The sequence below is a fragment of the Scomber scombrus genome, chromosome 13 (genome assembly GCF_963691925.1).
Source record: "Scomber scombrus chromosome 13, fScoSco1.1, whole genome shotgun sequence".
NCBI lineage: Eukaryota > Metazoa > Chordata > Actinopteri > Scombriformes > Scombridae > Scomber > Scomber scombrus.
In genome coordinates, this window is record NC_084982.1 from 195,977 (window position 1) to 217,341 (window position 21,365).

General features: G+C 39.4%; 1 protein-coding gene across 1 annotated transcript in view; it reads left to right on the top strand.

Moving 5' to 3' along the window:
- Positions 1-21,047, top strand: part of itgb2 (integrin, beta 2) — a 39,815-nt gene extending 18,768 nt beyond the window's left edge. Inside the window, exons 6-16 of the mRNA XM_062431192.1 lie at positions 1,093-1,334; positions 2,173-2,331; positions 2,804-2,899; positions 3,007-3,096; positions 3,257-3,394; positions 10,692-10,885; positions 11,234-11,469; positions 11,959-12,178; positions 12,318-12,529; positions 13,766-13,932; positions 20,414-21,047. Of these exons, the coding sequence (XP_062287176.1) occupies positions 1,093-1,334; positions 2,173-2,331; positions 2,804-2,899; positions 3,007-3,096; positions 3,257-3,394; positions 10,692-10,885; positions 11,234-11,469; positions 11,959-12,178; positions 12,318-12,529; positions 13,766-13,932; positions 20,414-20,479 (1,820 nt within the window). The 3' untranslated portion in view covers positions 20,480-21,047. The remainder of the gene's footprint in view (positions 1-1,092; positions 1,335-2,172; positions 2,332-2,803; positions 2,900-3,006; positions 3,097-3,256; positions 3,395-10,691; positions 10,886-11,233; positions 11,470-11,958; positions 12,179-12,317; positions 12,530-13,765; positions 13,933-20,413) is intronic.
- Positions 21,048-21,365: the final 318 nt, after the last annotated feature.

Here is a 21,365-nt window from a genome sequence, read left to right on the forward strand (position 1 = left end):
TTGGGGTCACTTGCACGTTGGGGCATGAACGAATTTCAATAGGGCTTTCGCCAGGCGACTTGCAGTCGCCGCTCGGGCCCTAATTATAAATAATCATGCAGCACTATTATGGGTTACTTTCATTTTTAATGGTAATGGTGGAGTAAGGGTAGACCTATAACTCTTGTAAAGAACACAGTTATATGCTGTATATATTAAACATATATGTTTTAAACTTATGTTAAAACAACTTGAGAAATAATGAGAAAAAGGAGACCCTATTCTTAAAGTTGAAGTATGTAACACGAAGTGTTTAGAAATGGTACTGCGGCCTTTTGCGGTACTTTTATAAATAACAGGGAGGCGGAATAAAGTAGTAGTATTCCTACATTGAACAGACTGTCTGAGAGCAAAGGAGAGCGTCACCGTCACACACACACACACACACACACACACACACACACACATGCGCACACACACACACATGCGCGCACACACACACACACACACACATGCGCACACACACACACACACACACACACACAGTGAGTTAGCTGCTCCTCTCCTCCATATCAGCGGGTGCAGCTGAGTGCTGTGTGACAGATGCAGCTGTATGACGCTGTAGCCGTCTGTCACGACGTATTTGAGAATCATAACGAGGCTTTTTTGGTTTTGTAACATCAAACATTATCTGCAATGTTCCTAGCTGCAGCTCAGTAGCAACTGGCAACTTGGATGCTGAAACGCTACTGACTTGGTTATTGGTAGATAGGTGGTGGGTGGCGCATCAGGCCAAAACACAAAATGACAACATAAACATTACTTGTGGGCTGCCACTTAGCTTTTCAAATGTGAATATTCTGGCTGGACTACTACTGTCAGTGATATCAGTGTTTGAAATTAACATGATTCCTTAATGTCAGGTGACATAATAGGGCCATTTTATGATTACTTGGAACATATTTCTTACATACGGCTACTTTAAGTGTTGCCTACTATTCCAGAATGTTATTCCTTATACATCTCTGGAAATTCTGACAAACCACTCCAGAGGTGTTACCTTATAAGAAAAAAACAAGAATAAGGAACTAATTGGTGTTTGTCTAATAACAGGGTTTGGTGCATTTGTTGATAAGACAGTCCTTCCTTACACTAACACCAACAAGGAGAAACTGCAAAAGCCATGTGATGAGAATGACAAGAAGTGTCAGGCTGCCTTTGGCTACAGACATGTGCTTAGTATGACACCAAGTGAGGATGAGTTCAAGGAAAAAGTGACAGCGCAATTCATTTCTGGGAACTTGGACTCTCCTGAAGGGAGTCTTGATGCCATGATGCAGGCTGCTGTATGTGGGGTAAGTAAAGAGGAGATATAACTGAACAATTAATAACACAAGGAATGAAATATTAGCTGATAAGAGAATTAAACCTTCTGTTTTTGCTTATTCAAGTAGCAGTATCGCTTACTACTATAATATTCATTCAAAAACACAGGCTACACCTTTTTAACACATTATAAATTTAAAGGGCATCATAACTCAACCATTTGTTGGCAATCAAGTTTAAATTAATTATCGCAAACTTTATCAAATTGCAGCTAAACAGTACGCTAAAATATGTTTTTGAAAACATTTGAGGTGAGAATAGAGTTTCGGTTCATAATTGTGAAGCTTTTTTCCCAACTTTGAGTAACTTATTGAGTAAAAAAACGCACCTATTTGTTTTGGTCTGAGATACTGGTGCTAGACATCTAGTGGCTGAATGTTGTGTATTGCAACTTTAAAGTAACAAAGGACATTAAAACTAAAAATTGACAATATAAGTCAATAAATTTACTATCAACATATTTCATTTCACAGTACAATATCTGATCTTGACAGCTAAAGCTTTTTTATGTTTCTACTTATGCAACTTAAAGCTTGAATAAGGTATGGGTAAAATGTGGCCTTGGTTAAATTATTTAAATTGTCAGTGCTGACATGAAATGCAACAAAGGCCTATTCTATTCAATTTTTCTAGTCAAACCAATAGACCATCTCTCTCTAGCCTTAACCTAAACCCCATTTAGGACAGAATGTGAACATTGGTCTATGGTCTATATTTTGTACTCCATGGCTTTCTCCTTACAGTAAAAAAGTTACAATATAAATAGTTTTCTTGCTTAAATGGTCCCTAACACATATTTTTGCTTAGGAAAAAATAGGTTGGAGGAACAACAGCACTCGGCTGATTGTCCTGACTACTGATGATGGGTTCCACATGGCTGGGGATGGAAAATTGGCCGGTATACTGGAGCCAAATGATGAAGCTTGCCACATGCAAAACAACCTTTATGACAAAAGCAGTGAGATGGTATGTCTGGGATCACATAAGGGGATGCAATATTATCATAACTGATATAAAGGATCTAAGCTGTAAAAAATTGGAACTACCAGTATCCATCAAATTAACCACTTATCACTGATCTATTATCACCACACTGATTTAAGTTTTCTTGCAAATCCACAGCCAGGGAGTTTTTCACTAGCAAGGACCACACCCATGACATGATGCGCTTGAACGATTTATTACGTAAACAAGGAAGTAGAGGAAGAAAGGGAAGAGAAAAACGAGAGGGGGGGGGGGGGGGGGAATGGAGGAAAAATGTAGGTGGTATTTATAGGAATTGCTGGAGGCGGGGCAGTTGTGGTGTGGTCCTGCTCCTGAAAATATGCCTAATAAGCTTCTCTTTATTCAGGGGTCAACATATCAAATTATCATTGAATGGGCATCATAGATATTTATATTTACAAATTTCACTGATTTTACCAATGGTTGTGTGCAGGATTACCCATCTGTTGGACAACTAGTAATGCAGTTGAAGAAAAACAATATCCAGCCAATATTTGCAGTGACAAAAAATGTGGAGTCTGTGTACCAGGTAAATATCTTGTTCCTAATAATTGGTGTACCTCATTTTATTTATGTATACAGTACACTCTGTAATCTTATTGTGAAATGATTTTTGTATCTTGTGTTTTATCACAGCAACTCTCTGACATGATTCCAAAATCTGTGGTGGGAGTTCTGTCAGCAGATTCTAAAAATGTTGTTGACTTGATTGAAAGAGCCTACAAAGTAAGTTGTCAACTGCCACTGAGTAATGTGGCTACCTCTCTCCTTTAGTGTATTTGTAAAACATTTTAGACATCACACAAATACATTTTTTTACTTACAACTTGGTGTTATTTTTGTGTACCATATCTCACAACCCTCTCAAATTTGTATTACATGACAGAGTCTGTCCTCCAAAGTAACTTTGACCCATGAAAATCTCCCAGACAATGTAAATGTTGTCTACACCCCTAAATGTGATCATCCAGAATCAGCACAGGACAACAAGGGAGTATGTAACAATGTCCCTGCAGGAAAAGAGGTCAGTTCTTTTTATTGTTTTTTAAACACATCATGGTGATATTCATATATCAAGTACACATAGTTCTTGTCCCATCAATTCCATGTTTCAACATTGTATTGGCTGCTCTTCATGTCTGTTTCCACATTGCAATTTTCATCAAAAAAAGCCATCCATGTCCCCCTGCTTATCTTAGTCCTCGTCATGGACAGCCAACCAAGAACTGCTCCCTCAGCTCTTTCTTTTCAAAAACAATCTATTGATTCTGCTTATTTTTTTGTGTGGAAAAAAAAAAGTTGGCCCACACAGGTTTTCAGTGACAACACAACTGTTTTATTATCTCCACTGTTTACCAATAACCCTCCATGCAACATAACAGGTTGATAAGATAAATGGTCCCCAGCCAAAAGTTAACTGCATTAATTAACTAATTAGTTAGTCTCTTAAAGTCTCCTGCTTCTATGAGAAAAAATAAAATGAGTGGGAGGCAGAGTGCCCCACTATTATTCACATTCATGTTATATATCCAGGTGGGAATAGCAGCCTCTCTGCTGCACTGTTAGCTCCTGGAAAGTGTCCTGGAATTGTTTGTCTGCCAAAAATCAGACTGATGCATTGATATTTGGAATTGAAGAGCTTTTATCTGCAAAGAAAAACTAACAGGCAATCAGACCCAGACCCCTATTTATAGCCACAGACCCATATTTATAGTCAGAGTTCAGGCATCAGAATACAGAACAGAACACAGGTGCTTCCTGTTTTTATACCCTTTACCCTATTTTGCACACCATCTCACTATTGCTATCGCTTCACCCACCACAGAGATGACATGATGACATGATGATTTCCGCCATATGATTCCAGCAGTTCAGACAATTTGGAACTAGTTCTAAACTGGAACTGGTTCTTGATTCCCATCTCTAACAGTCTGGTGCATGCAGGCTTTAATGCTGACGTTGTGTCAATCTGCCTGTCAGTGTTGTATTGAGTCTTACCCTAATTTGTGAAAAAAAATCTCAAGATACTTGAAATCCTGCGGTTGTAATTCACTCCCAACCCAAAAGGAACAATCTGGCTCCATTCATTTTGGAGCAGTACCATGGCCTCAGACTTGGAGTTGCTGACTTAGGGTCTGATTTACTAAAGGTCTGCATGTGTAAAAATATGTGCAAACTTTACATCACCCGCAAAAAAATGTACAAGCTGATGTATGCAGGGCGTTTTTACCGCAGTGTGCAAAATAAAGGGGGGAGAAAATGTGAATATGTTATTTAGTACACGTATTGTGATTTACCAAAATCGAAGGTTTTGCTGACGGTAACTGTGTCTATAAATAAAACCTTTGAAGGACAGGTATTAACAAGCTGTTACTGTGGAGAGGAGGAGACGGAGGCACAATGACAGAATATGCAGAAAATAGATTTTTTTTCTTCCTGTGTTAATATTTTTGGAGTGGAATATTTTTGGTTTAACAAACAGTATTGACTTTGTAACAAATAGTTTCCCATATAGCAGTGGCGGCTGGTGACAAAAATGTTTGGGGGGGCGCAGTTTGATGGTTGGTGGTCCTAGGGTTAGTGTGAAATAAGCCGTAGCACCACTTCATACCGCAGCAAAAAAATAAAAATAAGAAAGAAAAACTAATCTAAAAACAACACAACACACTATAATGTCCCCTGGTTTGTCCCAGTATAGTATCTCAGACCCACAGAGAGAAGAATAAAACATTATAATTAGACATGATAAAATGCCCATTTCACTCACATCACCTAAAGATACCAGCAGTTAAAGCAGAGTTACCAATAAGTTAATATGCTTAAAAAGAGACACCACCTATATTTTAGTTATTGTGTCTTCAGTCCTGATTTCACTGTAATCTGTTAGTTGTTGCAATACCTAAACATGACAATAGATGGCGCATTAAGCACTATACACTGCTGTGATTAAGCATAATTTATTTAACTTATTTTAATAATGACATGTACCCCAAATCAACTGTAATAGTCAAAATTACTTCCATCATTTCTTATCCTGCATTTATGCATTTTAGTTTTTTACACTTCATAGTTATGTCTTTTATAAAGTATTTTTTAACACTTTACAATATTAATAACAGCAATGCAGCTACTACCTGATCTTTTATATGTCCTGTTGGAGCTGCTGGATGCAGCCACTGACTGAATCTATGTTCCTCTTCTGGAGCTTGGCATAGCGGAGGTCCACATGTGGCCAGATGTGGTGAAACAGCTGCAGAAAGAGCTCAGCAATGCTAAGTCTGCTAAAAACAACTTAGCTCCATGCTATTGTCTCGATGGCTGCAGCTTTCTGTTTGCATTTTTTCAGAGAGATGTTTTAGGTCTCGTTCCCCTGTCGTTGTCCACAACGTTTCGGTGCTGACACTTTGAAACAGCAAACAGATAAAGCAATAAAAGGAATAACTCACACTGCATCCAGCTAGCCAGCTCCGTTTATCATAACAGCAGCAGGAGAAACTCTCAGCTCCTCCATCACCTGCTGCTGCTTTATCCTCTTTCTCTCTTCTAGTGAAAGTCTTGTGAAATTATGTTTTTGTAGAGAAATTACAAAATAATCTTCTTTAATTTCTGCGGCTCCACTTTAACGTCATCTCCTGAACCTACCGTCAGCAGGAGTTTGGGTGACAGCAGCTGACGGGAGGGCGTGAATGACAGCCGGAACTGTCCAATCACAGTAGATTAAAAAACATGAAACAACAACAATTCGCTGCCAATAAAAGTGGGCGTGTCCGGGGCGCACTGAGCTGTGCCCCGTGAGAAACGTGACGCAGGCCAATGAGAGAGCAGCCTCAGGTCACATGCTTGTCAAAAGTTTGAGGGCTTGCATTGACTTCCATTAGTCCGGCGCCCCACATACAGGAAGTACATATAGAAATTAATAAAATACCATTTGGAATCGATTTATAATGAATGATGACAGGTGCTTAGAGGCTAACAGGACCATCTTGCAAATAAATACTATTTATTTCATAATTATTTAGCATTTTCTAATTCATTTATGTTTAATATGTTTAAGTAGATTTTTTTTTCTAGGTATATATATTTTTGCTGTAACTCAATATGTTTGTTAACCTCTAATTCCATGGCATCACATATAATTTTGTGCTTGTGGGCTTCCTGCTCGCACAAACTCTCCAATACTGCTGTATGCACCTGTTGACATTTACACAATTATTCTTAGTAGATCGTGCGCAAAATGCACAAGAACCAAACGTGCAATCTGTTGCACTGCAAAGGGAATTTAGCACCCTTTATTTGGGATCTTAGTAAATCAGGCCCTTAGTCTCATCCAAACCACTTTACACTAAACTACCAACCAATGAGGTCACGGTCCAATAAGTCCAGCAGAACCACATCATATGCAAAAATAAGAAAATGCACTCTTCAGTTCAGCTTTAACTGAGAATGTGTTTGATGTGCTCCAAATAGCCAGTATTTCTCCCAACACCCTGGAAGACATGGCTTTAGCATTACAAGTTCAAAAAAACACATAGGACCCTAATTTGATTCCTAAACGACCAGCAGGTGTGGTAGGTCTTGGGACTGCTGACTGTGTGGGCTTCTCCATGCTGTGAGTGCAGCAGTGCCAAGTGAAGGTCCTGGTGAATATAGATCAGCGAGTGTGGTGATCAATAAATGCACTCTCAGACAGTCACATCATGGTTTTCATAATTCTGAAACAGCTGAGCCAATCAGAGTTAAACGTGACAGCAATAGTTGGTCAAGCCAACAGTGTTTGAAATTAATTAAAATGAAAAGTGGCTACACAGTTGTGTGTGTACAGGAAGAACAGCAGGGGGCTCAGTGTGCTCCAGTGTTGAGGGTAGAAAAAGTGTGTCTACCTACCCTCATCACCTGGGGTCTGTCCATCAGGAAGTCATCCTGGATGCACATGCACAGTGATGTGTTAATCCCAGGTCCTTGAGTTTTGTGACAAGCCTGGAGGGAAATATGAGACCCAACATTACTGATGGGGCTTTCCATTATACAGTTCTAGCACTACTCGGCTCGACTCGACTTACCTGGTACGTTTTTAGCACCTGCTCTGGCGAGGTTCCAAGCGAGCCAAGCCGATACTAAAATGTGACGTCAACAGACTGCCGGCCACTAATTGATCAGAGAGTGTCGTCACTGGAAGAGTCATGAGCGTGACGTCACATAGTGGTCCTTCAACGAGGTGCAGGCGTCCCTGTGTCACGACAGTTTCGCGCAGCCGTGCTATGACGACCCCGCCCATGTTGAGGAGGTACTATGAAGTAATGGAAAACGACGTACCTGGTACCAAACCGAGTAGAGTTGTGTCGAGTCGAGTAGTGCTAGAACTGTATAATGGAAAAGCACCATAAGTCTAATTTCTCTATATAGTAATTTGACATCTTGTAACAGTAACAGTATAATAACAGTTTAATGTTTGTGTAGCACACTGGTGCTTTTCCCGAATCAGAGGCTGCAGATTTATCAACATATCACAAGCAGCGGGGATATAATGAAGTGATGGTTACTTTTTCTTACTCACTGCTGAATTAAAGGTACCCACTGGCGTGTTTCATTCAAATAGTTTATAGGTGTTTTATGCATTATTCCAAATATTAACCTTGCTCTTGTTAAAATCACCAAAAGGAAAAGAAACATACATGGTTCTTAGAAATATATTATCAGTGCAATGTCTAAAACACATTTTCCACCAAAAATACCAACAACTCACTTTGCACTGAGTATCCTCCCAACTGTGCACCATGCACTCTACCTTTCTGTGTGGTGTGCTGATGCCTACTGCAAAATTAATTTAAAAATCAAGAAAATAACAAACTGCTAGCGTGCTGGGGGCTCAGGTTTCAAGGCCCATAGACTGAAAGGGCAAACTCATGACCTGCCCAGTATCCTTGCAAAGTTAAAAAGCTGGTCCACTATTCTCGTTACCAGGTCAGAATCTGCTTTGCACATCCTGAATCTAAGGTGATGCAATCAGCAGAAGTCACTGAGATAGTCAAAAAACTTTCTGAACACTGTTGGATTATCTTGGCTGACACGCCTCTTCAACATTGAGAGAGAAGCACATTGAAAATCAACATTGAAGTTAGAAGGTCCGGGACAGGAATCTGTCATCCCGACTTCTACAGCCCCGGGTTACCTGTGAGACAAGAAAGCACAGAGAACTCCGGGGAAGAAGTTTAAGTTAGTGAATGCATTAATAGTACATGAATGTTAATGGATATAGATGGATGGATAGAGAGAGAGAGAGGGAGAAGGACAAAGGAGCTCAGTGCATCATGGGAGTCCCCAGGACAAGCCTACACTTAAACATAGAGAGGGTGTCTGCCCTCCGGACCGAATCTGGAAGATGGTTCCACAGGAGAGGAGCCTGATAACTGAAGGCTCTGCCTCCCATTCTACTTTTAGAGATACTAGGAACCACAAGTAGGCCTGCATGCTGGGAGCGCAGTGTTCTAGTAGGTACATAAGGTACTATAAGCTCTTTAAGATATGATGGAGCCTGACCATTAAGAGCTTTGAAAGTGAGGAGAAGGATTTTAAATTATATTCTAGGTTTTACAGGAAGCCAATGCAGTGAAGCCAAAATGGAGTAATGTGATCTCTCTTTCTAGTTTTTGTCAGAACGCGTGCAGCTGCATTCTGGACCAGCTGGAGAGTCTTTAGAGATTTATTAGGACAGCCTGATAATAATGAATTACAAAAGTCCAGCATAGAAGTAACAAATGCATGGATTAGTTTTCAGCATCATTTTAAGACAGGATGTGTCTAATTTTTGTAATATTACGCAGATGAAAAAAGGCAGTTCTTGAAATTTGTTTTATGTGGGAATAGAAGGACAAATCCTGATCAAATATAATGCCCAGATTCCTTACTGTAGTGCTGGAGGCTAGAGTAATTCCATCCAGAGTAGTTATATCATTAGATAATGTTTTTCTAAGGTGTGCCAAGCACAATAACTTCAGTTTAATAGCAGTCCTTAAAGCATATTTGTAGTTTAGTAAACTGGTTGCTTTCAACTGGCTTTATTGAAAGATATAATTGAGTATCGTTGGCATAACAATGAACATGTATTGAGTGTATACGAATAATGTTACCTAAAGGAAGCATATATAAGGAGAATAGTATTAACTAAAGGAAGCATATATAAGGAGAATAGTATTAACTAAAGGAAGCATATATAAGGAGAATAGTATTGGTCCAAGCACTGAACCCTGAGGAACACCATGTCTAACTTTTGTTTGCATGGAGGATTTATCATTAACATTTACAAACTGAAATCTATCTGACAGATAGGATTTAAACCAGTTTAATGCTGTTCCTTTAATACCAATTAAATGTTCAGTCTCTTTAACAGGATTTGATGATCAATAGTATCGAAGGCAGCACTAAGATCTAACAGGACGAGGACAGAGAGAAGTCCATTATCTGATGAAGTTAAGAGGTCATTTGTAACTTTTACCAGTGCAGTTTCTGTACTATGATGAGCTCTAAATCCAGACTGAAAATCCTCAAATAAACTATTGTTATGTAGAAAGTTACACAGCTGATTAGCAACTGCTTTCTCGAGGATCTTAGAGAGAAAGGGGAGGTTCGATATGGGCCTATAGTTGGCTAGAACCTCTGAATCAAGAGTAGGCTTCTTAAGAAGTGGTTTAATTACATTACAGCTACCTTAAAGGACTGTGGTACATATCCTGGCACTAAAGACAGATTGATCATATCTAATATGAAGTGCTAACAGAGGGAAAGACTTCCTTAAGCAGCCTAGTTGGAATTGAGTCTAAAAGACAGGATTATGGTTTAGAGGAAGTGATCATTGAAGTTAATTCTATAAGGTCGACTGGTGAAAAACAGTCTAAATAAATATCAGGTTTAACAGTGGTTTCTAAGTTTCCTATGTTAGAGGGTAAATCAGTGCTTATTGAGGGCAGGAGGTGATTAATTTTGTCCCTAATAGTTAGAATTGTATCATTAAAGAAACTCATGAAATAATCACTACTGAGAACTAAAGGAATACATGGGTCAGTAGAGTTTAGCCAAAGTGCTGAAAAGAAACGAAAAATGAACTGTTTTTATACAGGTAAACTATGGTGCTGGAAAAGAGGACCCAAGCAATTATTGCACCTCAGATTCAGAAAGAGGTGGAAAGGATTGGTCTGACCCATATAGCAGGGATCAAGAATGTGGAAATCTCATTTTGACCTAACTTAATAGTTTTTTAAAATGTTTACAGTGTTGGAATTTATTTCTCCTGTGTATGACTTTCCAAAACTTGCTGCACTCTCCAGGTTTCCTTTGATATCACTTTGACAGCAGACTCGTGTATGGAGGACACGTCTTTCACTATCAGACCACTTGGAATTAAAGACACGTTGACAGTTACCTTGTCTACAATCTGTGAGTGTGATTGTAAAAATCACACTGATGTTAGTGGCTCAGAATACTGCAACAGCCAGGGAAAAATCCAATGTGGTATTTGCAGGTAAGTGTTACATGTCCTACACAATGACTGTGAATGTTAGTTGGCATGTACTGAAACCAAATAGTTTTAATCACCTACACCTAAAAGTTTAATATTTTGAGAAATATGATACATTGTTTTTCTTGCTGAGAGTGGGATGACAAGATATATTGTCTTGTGGCATTAAGAAGAATCATGTAGTCTGATAGTGGACAGAAGATAAAGTTGTATTTGGCTTTCAGAGATGATCAAAGGAATGCTCTGTTAAAAATGCATGATGGAGGGATGCTGGTAAAACAGACTGGCTCTTTACAGTTATATTTTATTTTAGATTTTTACATCCTCTCTAACGCTTTCTTTCTCATTCAGCTGCAAAGATGGCTATGTCGGACAGGCCTGTGAATGCTCCACTGATGAAAGAGAGGAGCGCGCCAAGCGAGCATCCTGTCAGAAGCAAAATAACACACAGGAGTGTGAGGGTCGAGGAGACTGTGTATGTGGCAGGTGCAGGTGCCACACCACAGAGAGTGGAAATAGTTACCATGGTGATTTCTGCGAATGCGATGATGAAAACTGTGAGAAGTTCCAGAATCAACTATGTGGAGGTAACGCTTCAGTCATTTTAAATAATCAGAATTGTTTGATTAAATAAAGAGTGGATCTGCAAGTCAATCTTAAAGTGTTACAGCAAATAACCAATGTTCTTCATTATAGTTTACTGATAAAAGTATTTACAAGTGGTCCAAAGCTATATGTATGACCAGTCTCTGCCTCTCTTTACAGGTGGAGAAACACTTATTTGACTGAGAATTGAAAATTAAAATCTAAATGAATTTTTGTTGGAAAATGTCTCTATCGCTCATGTCAGCAGAGTCTATACCCTTAATTATGAATACCTCATTTCAATTCTATCTTCCATTGTTGCAGTTTGTTTAGTGAGTCTATAGCTGACCAAATATGGTGCTTGGCATTCATTTCTGATGTTGCTTATAGTCATCCTTCGGAGGGAATGTGGGATTTGTGGTGGAAGAATGCATATACAAAGTATTGTTAAAGTCATCCTAACTCTCCTTTCCATTCCTCACAACTTGTAGGACACGGTGTATGCAAATGTGGTACATGTAAATGTGACGTAGGCTTTGAGGGCTCAGCCTGTGAGTGTAGGAAGTCTGAGGAGGGCTGTCGTACCCTTAACAACACTGTGTGCTATGGCAGAGGGAAATGCAAGTGTAACCGCTGTGAGTGTGATGTGGGGTACCAGCGCCCAAATTGTCAGAAATGCTTGGGCTGCCCAGACTCCTGCCAGACCAAAATGTAAGTACTCCCAACCTAACCAAAGTCAAGCATTTGATCATAAACAAATGAAAAATGAGAAACTTAATGAGTTCCACCACTAGCTCATGTTGAGACTTGATACTCGAGTATTAACTCTTGCTATTAATGTTGTCTTCAGGAACTGCATTGAATGCCTTGGCTTTGAATCAGGTCCCTTCGAAAAAAACTGCACGGTGGCTTGCAGCAATATCAGTCGTCATCTGGTAGACCAGTTTACCATATCAGGCAAGGAGTGCAAGCAGAAGGACTCGAAGGGTTGCTGGATTAAATTTAAACTGGAGCAGTTGATCGGTGAGGACAACTACATGGCTGAAATTCAGAAACAAAGAGGTAAGCTATAAATGAAATACATAAAGCTTTTCAGAGCTGACAAATTCAAATCAAATAAATTCAACAGAATGCAGTTTTCTGTGATTCCACAGTGGAAATATAACTAAGAGTCTGTACTGCCGCACAGTGGTGCATTGAGCTAAGTGCTATATCTGCATGCTAACAATGATGGTAACATGCTGATATTAAGCAGGTATAATGTCTGCATTAAAGTTTCCACAAGGAACTTTATTTTGTATTGATTTTAGTGGCCCTTGTGGTCAAAACGTTTAGTATTTTCCTGGAATGAAGACTGCACTTTCCATGTGCACCACTGCCTTGTGTCTTAAGATCTTAACAAATGTTTTTACCTTGTATGGAAGTTGTGAGAATGTGCAATATGTGTACTTATTTATGTATGTGTGATATTTTTAAGTTATATGTATGTGGGAATGTGCAATATGTGTACTTATTTATGTATGTGGGAATGTGCAATATGTATATTGAGGCAATTGGTAGCATTACATCAGTTATCAGCAATTCTGTCACGGTATTGCATAATGGTTGTGCAAATGTGCAACTTTACTTTACTTTACTTTTACTTTTACTTTCTTTGTTATTTTTAACTATGGCAGCAGCTGTCTCAGTACTCAGAGTCCAAGACAAATTTCCCTTCAGGGACAATAAAGTATATTTTGATTTGATTTATTTTGGAAGAAAGTAAAAGAAAGACGCTACTTTTTAAAAATATTATTTTTCTTTACTAAGCACAGCTGTTTTCAGATTGCATAGAGATGAGGTAATGTATTTATTTAAGGCTATGTAAGATTAAGATCATCAAACAAAAAGAATAGCCTCTCTTCATTCTAGTAACATCTTTGTCCTCCCTCATGCTACAATGTTGCATGTACCCCAATGGTCAACAGGCTCTTCTGGTCTATGTATCCCAAATCATTTTGTCTGATTTCACAGGGATTCTGACCTTGCTTATGGTCTTGTTTGATTATGTTGGTCAGATGGAGGCATCATGGGACTGTTTCATAATCAGTTAAAAGTCCCTTGTAGCAACTTAAAAGTTTTAAACCTTTTGCTGTATCTTATGGTGGTGCTAGAGATAAGGTCAGTGAATAACAGTAACAAGGATTCATGCCATGTCACTACCGTGGCTAAAAAAGTCACTTAGCTATATATAACTTTTTTTTATAGTTTGTATTTTTGATGGTGTATAACTTCTGTAATTTATACCTTCACCTCTAGACTGTCCGGAACCACCCAGTGTCACAGCAATCATCGGAGGCTCCATCGCGGGTGTGGCTGTCATTGGCATCCTGCTGCTGATGCTGCTCAAATTATTAATTTATATGAAGGACATGAAAGAGTGGAGGAAATTTGAAAATGAAAGGAAGAAATCCAAGTGGGCAGAGGTGAGAAGACTTATTTGGATGTTATTGTTTTTGTCTATTTTTTGTTAAGCACCTCCTTTTATGTCTGAATGACAACCTACAGTACTAGATTGATTCTCTAAAAAAGCCATTCTGCAGTACAGCACTGTAGGTAAAAGGCCACTGTTCAGTCATACTGCAGTATACTGTACTGTAGTAATAATAATAATAATAATAATAATAATAAATCAGACTTATATAGCGCTTTATGCGGTGCTCAAAGACGCTTTACAATTTCCCTATTTCCCTATTTAAAACTATGAAACAAATGTTTATAAGTTATAAAAGGTTAAAAAAATAAAAAATAAAAAAAAAGAAGACAAAAACAAAGGTTAAAACATGACGAGTCCAGTGGGAGCTAGGAGTTGAAGGCTAGTATGAAAAGGTGTGTTTTTAGTGCAGATTTGAAAGAGGAGAGGGTTGGGGAGATTTTGATGTGAGGGGGGAGTGAATTCCATAGGGTGGGGGCAGCAACAGAGAAGGCCCGATCACCCCAGGTCCGGCGCTTAGTCCGGGGGACTTGTAGCAAGTTGGCAGAGACGGACCTGAGGGATCGGGAGGGGGCGTGGTGATGAAGGAGGTCAGCAAGGTAGGGGGGTGCTAAGTTGTTGAGGGCCTTGTAGGTGGTGAGGAGGATTTTAAAGTTGATTCTGTGTTTGATTGGAAGCCAGTGAAGTTCACGGAGGACAGGTGTGATGTGTTCTCTGGAGCGGGTACCGGTGAGGAGGCGTGCAGCAGAGTTCTGGACGTATTGGAGTTTATTGAGGACTTTGGTGGTGGTGCCGTAGAGAAGACTGTTGCAGTAATCGAGCCTTGATGTAATGAAAGCATGAATGAGTGTCTCAGCAGCGGTAGTAGACAGGTTGGGGCGGAGGCGGGCGATGTTTCGGAGGTGGAAAAAGGCGGTTTTGGTGATATGGTTGACATGGGGGAGGAAGGAGAGAGTGGGATCCAGGATAACTCCAAGGTTACAGATTTTGGTGGAGGGGGTGATGGTGGAGCCATCAATGTTGAGGGAGAAGTTCTGAGTGGAGTGGGTGAGGGAGTCAGGACCAATGATGAGGACTTCGGATTTGTTGGAGTTGAGTTTGAGGAAGTAATTTTGCATCCAGGTCTTAATGGCAGTCAAACAGTTGGAGAGGGTTGAGAGGGTGGAGGCAGTGATGGTTTTGGAGGGGAGGTAAAGCTGTGTGTCATCGGCATAGCAGTGGAACTGGAGACCATGGAGACGGAGGATCTGACCAAGTGGAAGCATGTATAGAATGAAGAGGAGTGGACCAAGCACAGAGCCCTGGGGGACACCGTGGATGAGAGGAGCAGTGGCTGATTGGCAGTTGTTGATGGCAATGAATTGGTGTCTGTCGGAGAGATAAGATCTGAGCCAGGAGAGGACGGTGCCAGTGATGCCGAGGGTGGATTGAAGACGGGAGATGAGAATGGAGTGGTGGATCGTGTCAAAGGCAGCACTGAGGTCAAGGAGGATGAGGATGTTGAGGGAGCCAGTGTCAGAGGATAGCAGAAGGTCATTTGTCACTTTGAGGAGGGCAGTTTCTGTACTGTGTTTAGAGCGGAAACCAGATTGGAAGAGTTCGAAGAGGTCGTTTGAGTCTAGGTAAGTGATGAGTTGTTTGGCAACAACACGTTCCAGGATTTTAGATAGAAAAGGCAGATTGGAAATGGGGCGGTAGTTGTTAGGGGAATCAGGATCAAGGCCGGGTTTCTTTAGTACGGGGGTGACTGATGCAAGCTTTAGGGAGGAGGGGACATGGCCAGAGGAAAGAGAGGAGTTTACAGTGGTTGTGATGAGGGTGGTGAGAGCAGGGAGACAGGCCTTTAGAAGTGCGGTGGGAAGCGGGTCAAGGTTGCAGGTTGATGGTTTCATGGTTGAGACTGTGGAGGAGAGATCAGAGGAGGTGATGGTAGCAAAGGTGGAGAAGGATTTACCAGTGGTTAGGGGGGGCCCAGGTTTGGGACATGGAGCGGGGTAGGTGGTCAACTGGCTGTGGATTGTGCTGATTTTGTCACTGAAGAAGGATAGGAAGTTATTGCATTTCTCAACTGAGAAGGAGTGTGAGATGGTGTCCATTGGTTTGAGGAGTGTGTTAATGGTGGTGAAGAGGGTCCTTGGATTGCTGCTGCCAGACTGGATGATTTCGGAGTAGTAGGAGGAGCGGGTAGAGTTCAGGGTGTCTTTGTAGAGCTGTAGATGTTGTTTATACATTTCCTGGTGAACAGTAAGACCCGTTTTTGAGGCAAAAAGTTTTATACCTAAACTAGTAGCATACTGTTTATCAGTGGCAAAACGTGACTATTAGAGCAGGGACTTCAGCTCAGCCAAAACTTAGCCAGACACACCAAAAAAGCAACAGAGCAAAGGATATAGCTAGGGATGAACGGTAGGCTGCCAGGTGGCTCCGTTTTGTGTAGTTTTCAATGTTGATTTTAAAAGAGCTTCTTTTAAAATCATGATTACATAGTAAAATGATGAGTATGATTAAAAATACTAAAAAAACACAATTATTTGACTAGTTGTAATTAGTTACTTCCACCCCTGTGAAATATAAAACTCAAATACAAAACTGGCAAGCCAGTTCACTTCAGTTAGGCTACTAAAGTAAAGTCCTTTCATCTGTCACAGTAGTGTCATAAAGTTTGTCCTTAGATTTAAACTCCAAGAAAAGTCCAGAGCATTGACATCAGAGCCAAGGCTCCCAGCTGGTGCTGTCCTGTTGTCCCTGGCAGTTGGTCCTGATGCTTCAGGACCGAGAAAGGCCGTTCCACTGACAGCGGTGATAATGAGACGCCACAGAACAGAAAACAAAAACAAAACCACAATACAAACAAACAAACCAAAAATTAAAACAAAAGCTCTGAGTTTGTTAACCCAGTGCTGTGTGAAAGTCTGCCGTCTCCATTCCAGAAACGGAGATTACTTGTTCACTTTGAACATAATCATACTTCATAATTGAAGTTTCTCTTCAAAAAATTCAGAGTTTTGCTGTTTAATTTCCTCACTCATTCCTCTACAATCCTCCCTCTTTTAAAACAGTTTGCACCATCTGTCATTCTAAGAATAAGTAGACCTATACTGTAGAGGCTGCCTGTACTTCACCTGGGTCTATAGGGTCTGTACTTGTTGAAGGCTGTGGGTCTATGTTGGCAGTAGGACCTAAAGCTGCCGCTACTGGGTAGATCATACATTATTATTAATTGTATCAGTTGCATCAATATTTTGTTCACTACATATATAATAAAATAAAATAAATCATATAAAATACAATTTATACCATAGCTTGGCTGAATATTCTGTTCTTATTTACTGTGAGAGATGTGCATCCATATTGCCTAACTATTAACTAATTAACATTTTAAAATCAATATTTAACCAATAGTCATTGCTGCAATCCATTGCTTGCAATATCCTCCTTTAGTCCAAAGTTGTAACTAACTTAAGTTAACCTCGACTGAGAATAGATCATTGTCTTGTTTTAAAATTATGTGCAACTTATTTTTCTGCACTTCATATCAAATAAGCCTATTCTCCAGAGTACAGATGCTGCTTGAGTTTTACTTGTACTCAAGGTGCAAGCGTGCTGGTGGATGTGCACAGATCCGCCTTTCTTTCCAAGCTGCAATTCAGAAACAAACACAGTTGCTTGTTCGCGTTCATCAAATAAATACAGTGTATCCCCAAGGAGTTCTGGCCATTTTTTGCTCTCCTCACATTTTTACTCACTGAGGTTCATTTTTCACTGCACATTCATACAGCTGTGGTCCTGCACCTCTAGCGAGCAGTACAATCATGGCTACAACAAGTAGGAAGAACCCAAAATGTCTTATTGTGCAGTATAACACTGTTATAATGTAATAAATCATAAAAAACAGAATTTCTTGTATAAATTATTTAAAAACAATACAATACAAACTATTTACATTTTCCCTCTTCACCAATCATTTTTCAATTCTCTTTTTATTTTTTATACTATTACAGCAAATGTGGCGAAATTGTTCAGTTTCCAACATCAATGGGACATAAAAAGTGGGCAAATGTGTATCTGTGGATGAATAAGTGGCAACTCAGTCTACTTGGACAGGGATTGAGAACACAAATACCTGCTTCTTGTTCCCGCAATTCACTCTCATGTTATTTTCTTTCCCTTTTTTCGTGGCCCGAAGGTTAGCTGTGCTTAATCCTGCCCATTGTCATCAGTAAATATGAGCAGGCTTTGTAACTCAGGTGCGGACTTGGCGGTGGGCGGGGCCTTTTCGTAGTCTGCGTATAGGCAGGACCGGCCCTGGGGGAAGGGCACGGTAGGCCCTGCCAACAAACAGGACCACAGTAACATAGCTTGCCATGGCTATGAAAAAACCCTATTGGATATTTGCCTTGATAAATTCAGTATATTGTACATTTCCAGGCACTAATTCCATCAGTAGGCTACAACAGACTCATGTCATACTCATCAATCAGTGGATCTTTAGTTACTTTAAATTAAACTCAACGCTGAACCTTCACAGATGTTTCACATTAAGCTTTTCTAAATGGTTCCAGTCATAGGCGCCGACTTTTGTTTTTGCCCGTGGGTGCTCGCGGTTCCCAACTGGGGGTCGCGACCCATAAATTGCATAATAACGTTTCATATAGTCCTATTTATTTTCCCTGTGCATATCGCATCAATATTTTACAATAAAATAACCTATTTAAATTTAAATCGAAAATGGAATTACACTGCAAACGCTTGACGCGACACAACCGATGGCACTTATGACCAAAACTATTTCCCGGGATGAAAACACGGTAAAGCAGTCAAGCTGAGCTTTGTAATATGACAAATCAATCTGTAGCCAGCCTAGTACATGTGTTGTAGTGTGGTAATATCACTTTGCTAAAAGATCTAGCCTACATTTTATCAAGGGTGGTGCTTTTATCCCTGCATTGAGTTTGGATAGGCTGCTAACGGATGGGTGCGCGCGCCATCTCCATTGGCACTTTTAATCTGACTCCCCTCCTCCAAATTTTCGACACTCAAAGGTTTCAGACATCATGAAAATATTTCTATTAACTGGTTTAGAGTTAGGCTAAAATAATGTCCAGGACAATAAAAGAAACGCTTATTTAATGCCTGAGCGAACAGAACGCACAGAGGCGAAACGTTGTTCGCTCTGAATAAAGGAGCGTAAAGTCAAACAAGTGCTTTCCATTTGAAACGTTTATTTACCTCTTATTGCAAGGCGAGTAGCCTCACTTTGGCACTGTCAACGTGAGTCCTAGGCATTGCATTTTTTTTAACTGAGTAGCTTAATTTATTTAGCTGAGTAACCATGAAGTTGTATCAGGAAATTCAACAGGTAAAACAACAGGCTGATACTGAACGCTGGTTGATTGCAATCAAACAAGTTAAACACAATCACATTGCCCAAGATATAAACTCCACTTCCATTCATAAACTAGGCTAAATCAGTTGACTTAGACAGGTCTTGCTACTGGTTGTAGCCTATAACAGATTTAAACATGAGTGCGTTTGAAACGCTTCACAAAAATAGCCTATCTTTAACAGATGAGATGACAATAAAATAAAATAAATCAAGAGTGAAAATCATTAGGCTACATGACATTATCATAGCCTACATTTCATTGCATTCGTGAGACGCTTTATAACCAAAAATTAGAAGTAATTAGAAGCTATATTATAAATGCCTAAAATGAACCTCAGAATTCATCTCAAAACACAATATTACAAATATAATGCTTGTTTGTATGGATTGTGCTCCTTTATTAAGTAAATGACTACACTTCTCTGCGCACCGTTATGCAAACATATTTTAAATAGAGCGCTATATATCCCAATCGGACGTCTATAATAAGTGTAAGTAGGAACAACGGTAGGAGTTACAGTGTTTTAACAGAGAAACCGCTAGTCTCGTCCGAAGTACGTGTTTGATTAAAAAAAAAAGTCAGCTGGATCCCGTGGGTGCTCATGAATTCCCGTGGGTGCCCGGGCCCCGGAGCACCCACGGTTTCGGCGCCTATGGTTCCAGTCAAATACTCACATTTGTAGTATCTGCAAGGAGTCAAAATACAGCAATGGAGTGGTCCTGAAGAAGTTAGTGCTATGGAAATGATTAATTATTAAAATGTATTCTCAGGTTGCCATGTGGTCATTATTAAAAAGATTATTCCACCCCTCCTGAATGTTTTTTGACCCTGCCTTGTTCATGACATCCACCAGCCAGCTATTATTTGATCAGCCAATATCAGAGTTTACTGTTCTCTTTCTAGATTGTAAAAATGACAACATGCTCGGTGCTTGTAAGGTCTGTCTACACCACTGACACTGTGTCCTTTTGCAATCTGCTTATTCCACATTATGTGAAATCTTAAACTTCATTGACTTTGAGATATAATTTTAAAAATCACCATATATGGAAACAAACTAATCATACACTATCTCTCTGTTAACAGGCTGAAAACCCACTGTGGCAGAAGGCCACCACCACTGTGAGCAATCCAACCTTCACTGGAGAATGAGTATTTGCCCTGCAGCAAGCATTCATACAGCTGTGGCAAGATTTAATCACAACCCTCTTAAATCTGAATGATGTCTGTATTATCAGTTGTAATACTCATATGTTATTCGCAAATGTTACTGCTTTCTATTTCCATGTTCACAGATATATTTACGGGCATTGTCTACTATTGCGTTACTATTGCATACCAAGGCTTTGCTATTGATGAATTACTATCCAGAGTTGTATTGCATTTAATTATTCTGCTTATTTTAAATGATGCACATTCTTTATTATTGCTTATAATAATATGAGATAAAAGTACAGTATGATATTTTAAGAAGTTAGATGACATTTAAAAATTGTGTGGCTGATAATATTTACAATAAGTACAGTAGGACAAGTTAGAATGATACAGAATATAATGGTAACATACAGTGGATGTATCATGTGATCAGTTTTTTTAATAGTTGAATGTTTTTCTGTTAATGTGGCATATTATTTTACTGACTTAATTCCTTCTTAAATGTATACCAGAAGAGATCTGAATTGGAGTTCAAGGAAATGAATAAAGATCAAATTTAAACATTTCCACAACTTGTTTTTATTTGAAGATTTAGCCAATAGGGCATTAGTAATTTAAAGTTTAGTTTATAGCCAATAGACACCAATTAATTCAATTAAAGATACAAATTAATTTTGTTTATTTATTAATTACAGCTTTGGTTCTTTTTAAATAGTTTTGTTCAGTCATGAAAATCAGGTAGCAGGTACACCAGGTAAAATCAGCAGGATTTTAATTGCTGAAAGTATGGGAATCTGATAAATGTCACCTCAAATGTTAAAGAATATTTGTTAAACATCGTTCAAAAATTGCTTAATCATGAAATAAGCCCTCATACAGTTGT